This window comes from Dendrobium catenatum, unplaced genomic scaffold (genome assembly GCF_001605985.2).
Source record: "Dendrobium catenatum unplaced genomic scaffold, ASM160598v2 fragScaff_scaffold_781, whole genome shotgun sequence".
Lineage (NCBI taxonomy): Eukaryota > Viridiplantae > Streptophyta > Magnoliopsida > Asparagales > Orchidaceae > Dendrobium > Dendrobium catenatum.
In genome coordinates this window covers 140,973-145,197 of record NW_021319243.1, presented here as the reverse complement: position 1 = coordinate 145,197, position 4,225 = coordinate 140,973, and the positions used below count along the sequence as shown (strand labels likewise).

At 37.6% G+C, this 4,225-nt stretch overlaps 1 protein-coding gene across 1 annotated transcript; it reads left to right on the top strand.

Moving 5' to 3' along the window:
• Positions 1-515: 515 nt before the first annotated feature.
• LOC110104618 (ninja-family protein 3-like) lies at positions 516-1,802 on the top strand. The gene is made up of 2 exons (XM_020833792.2): positions 516-1,022; positions 1,316-1,802. The coding sequence occupies exons 1-2, from the start codon at positions 554-556 to the stop codon at positions 1,666-1,668; spliced, it is 822 nt and encodes a 273-aa protein (XP_020689451.1). The 5' UTR covers positions 516-553; the 3' UTR covers positions 1,669-1,802.
• Positions 1,803-4,225: the final 2,423 nt, after the last annotated feature.

Sequence of the window (4,225 nt, the reverse complement as noted above, 5' to 3'; positions counted from 1 at the left end):
TTTGGACCGAATCGTCTGCCTCGTCATGATTTGTTTCTTTGGCCATCTGTTACGAATAGATCCTCCCATCGCTCAAAATCTGCCTCCTTGCAAAGACCCTTTACCATCTGCCCAACACGTGGCGGAACGCTACGGTCCCGAAGGTCCCCATCAACTTTCTCCAACAACGCCACGTGGTAATACGCTACATAAACGGCCATTCCACAACTTAAAACTCGTACTCGATCAACCAACACAACCACGCGTCATCTGCTTTCGCCACGTGTCTCTCTTCTCACCAATTTTGTACATCTATAGCACAGCAACACGTCAATAAGCCACGTTCACTATAAATAATTACACGTGTCCTTAAATAAGACGGTAACAATCTCTAAGGCTGTTTGAAGCAAAACAGCTTACTATTTTCTCAGGTGGAACCGGTTTTGCTCTAAACGAACCACGTGTCGACGGTTCCGATGAGCGGTGGCGCTATATAATGGAGGATCTTCTCCCCTACCGTTTTAAAAATCAGAGCAAAATTTTGGCTTTTGATTTGTTTGGAGAGATCGCTGGAATGGAGCTGGATTTGACGGGACGATTGGAGAAAAGAACGGTGGATACGGTGGCGATGGATTCGCCGGCGGTGGTGGAAGAGAATGGGATGGATGCCAGGCTAGAGCTTTCTCTGAGGTTGAGCTCCGGCGAAGTGGGGTCCAGGAAGCGGGTGCGGGAGAGCGATGAGGCGGTCGAAGCGAAGAAGCCGAAAATGGAGGAGGGTCCGGTGCCTTATGCTTTGCAGTTTATACCGGTGATTTTGCAGGCGCCGAACGGCTATTGCTATGTTTCTATGATGCCCTGCTGGGTTCCTAGCTCTGTGGATGCTGTCGAAAATAGTGTGTATGAGCCGAGGGGCAACCGGAGTTTGGTGGCGGAAATGGATGGAGTCGCTGCCGGTGATTGCCAGGCGGAGGCCGCTGGTCGGCTAAGTTCGCAGGAGAGTAGTATTTCTAGGACCTCTGTTCTTCAGAGTCTCTCTGCTAAAGGTACAAAGCTCTGATCTTTTTCAGAAAAATTAGTTTTTTTTCCCTTTTCTTTTTTAATAAATTGAAATCGGGTTGTCATTGCTGATCTTGTTGCACGATTTTTAAGTTTTAGATAATAGAAAAATCATTACATGTAGTAATAGGATGAAAGAAGCTGCAAAATTTCAGCTTCTGGATCATTTATCACTGTGCAATACAGTGATTTTTGCCTCACTTTTATTTGAAATTACTCAAAAAATCCCCTTTAAAACTACGAAGAACTTATTAAATGTAAGATTGTTTTTACTTTTCAGGAGAAAGCAGCAGCAGTACTGAATCAAGGAGCCATTCAAGTGGTGCCACTACAGATAATACTTCGCACATTTCTTCATTCAGAAACTCGAAACCAGGACTGAAGAAACCACCCACTCCTACCAAAGGACGAAAAAAGCCAGCTTTAAGACGAAAGCGTGGAGCTTTAGTTTCTACGCAAAGCAGTGAGGGGAAGAAGATCAATGGATGCTTATACCAGTGCTCTGAGAGTGAAGTGAGAATTTTATGCGACTGCCATGGGAGCTTTTTCTCGCCGGCTGATTTTGTGAAGCACGCTGGAGGGCCTGAGACTCAGCATCCATTGAGGCAGATAACTGTGGCTCTTCCATCATGAATTACTCAACTTCTTTTTCTTTTTCTTTTTATTAAATACTTTTTAGGGTTTCGTAGGCATTAGATTGTGAAAACAGAGCAATGTATATAAATTTCGGCATTTTGGCAAATTAAGACAAATTTACATACACATTACATTCGTTCTTTTATGTTTTTGGCTTGGTGATGAAGTTTCTCATAATAACACCCATCAATGCTTAGCTTGATTGGTGGACGACTGCGGTTGGGAACCAAACCACTCAACCCGTGCTCGATTCCCTCGGGTGGCAGAGCCCCTCTAGGGGGGACCCAATAACTGTGGGCCACGAATAGTAATAGGTGTGGGTTTCTCTTCTAGGCCAGTCAAGGAGACTAGTGGACATCGCCAAGTGCGTCACAAGCTAACGTGGAAGCATGCCGATACTCCTCGTTCCTAAAAAAAAAAAAGTTTCTCATAACTAAGTAATTTTAAAAGGTTGATCAATCTTTTCTGCTAATATTGCTGATTTTCTAGATATGAAATGGATATGTTTACTGTGTTATATTTGTTGGTAAAAATTTAAGTTATTTGATGCTTGGATTTGTTTAGCTCAAGTTACTTCTTGCTCATTTGATTGTTTGATTGAGTTTGTCAATTCCTAATCTAGGTCACTCTCACTTGATTGAGTCTAATATCTCTTACTTATCCTCTAGCCCAGGCTAGAGTTATACAATTATCTCTAATTTTATAGTTTAGGGTTTTTGATTAAATTAAGGCTAGCCTTGGCTAAGTTAGTTTCAATTCTATGTACTGACTATTCTTAGATTCGACCCCGTAGTTAGCGTACAACAATAACAATAACAACAAAATCAAGCCTTTATCCTACTGTGTGGGGTTGACTATATGAATTTCTATATGACGTCCTATTAAGAGTTAAATTCTTATTTTAATTTAGTACACAAAGGTCATTTCTAATATGTATAACCAAGTTATTTTAGGTCTATCTCTACATTTCTTAACATAGGTCTGATCTAATATATCTATTCTCCTAATCTGATCAGTGGAAGACCTACATTTTATATACAAACCATATAAGGCGATTTTCTTCCATCTTATCTATTATTGAAGCTAGTCAAACCTTATCATGTATATACTCATTATGCATTCTAAGTGTCAAGCCACTCATCCACCTAAACCTCCTCATCTCTGCAATACTTAATTTAGTGCTTCTCTTTTAATGACCAGCATTTTGTGCCATAGAGTATTGCAGGTCTCACCTTTATCTTATAGAATTTTTCCTCTGAGTTTGAGGGATACTTTTTTGTCAAACAACATGCTCAATGCATTCCTCCACTTCAATCATCCAACTTGAATTATACTGATAGTGCCCTTATCTATTTAACCATCACTTAGAACAACGGACTCGATACATCTAAAGCGAGCACTCTTTTTAATGACTTGATCACCCACAGTCACAATCTCACAACTATATCTATTATTATTAAAATTACACACTAAATTTGAATTAATTAGGACCAATCTTAGATTGATCATAATTGAGCCTATGTAACCATTATGGTCAAAATTAAATAAAGCTTAACCTAATTAGGCCCAATGGGTCAATAAATGGTTAAATCATTTAAATTTTGATTATAATAATTTAATTATATTAAACCTAACTAATTAACCACTGACTACTCAATTTTGTAATTAGTCTTGGGTTGGACAAAAAGTAAATCCTTAGCCTATTAATTCTAACTCCCGGACTTAGTTGATTATTTTAGGCCAAAAAAAGTTGATTATTTTAGGCCAATTGTCTCAATTTACTGATAAAATATGTTTCAAACGAGTTTTATTAGTCAACATGACTATTGGACTAGTTTCGATAAAGCTCAAATCCAGGATAATCCAATGTGATTTAATTGACTCAATAGGACTCAAAACTTAGAATAGACTCAAATGACAGTATCTAATTAATAGTCTCACTAGATCCCAATATATTAATTATATTCTAATTGTGTTAATTTGATGATTAGATAAATTATCATAATCTTATTAATTTGATGATTGGATTAGTTAATTAATCTTTTGAATCTAAGATAACATAAGTCAACTCATTAGACCCTTCCCAAAATAATTGAGCCTAAACTTCTAATAAGTCTCAATAGATCAACCATAGGCCAATCGAACTTCAATCGATTCTTGGTTGGGCTACCCATTGAACTCAAGTTGACTTATTCAATCTAATATGGCCAATTTGGTCAAATTGATCAAATTGGATAGCAAACTCTTCTAATTAATCAAAATTACTTGCCATAAAGCTTTAATTTAGCCGAATTGGTTCTAGGATTCAAGTCAAATAATTGGAACCCAGTTAATCAAATTAGATTCCTAACAAAATTCAAATAAAATTAGCTATAGAGCTTCAATAATTAGCTTCCAAATCAACTAAACCTTCATAGACTAATTAATTAGAATTAATAGTAATATAATTGAACTAAATGGTTTAGAATAAGGATTGCCTCCCAATGAGTAGTCTATATTGATCAAACGGATCACCATCATCAACCTTAATAATCCTTGGCTCAACCTAAGTTCC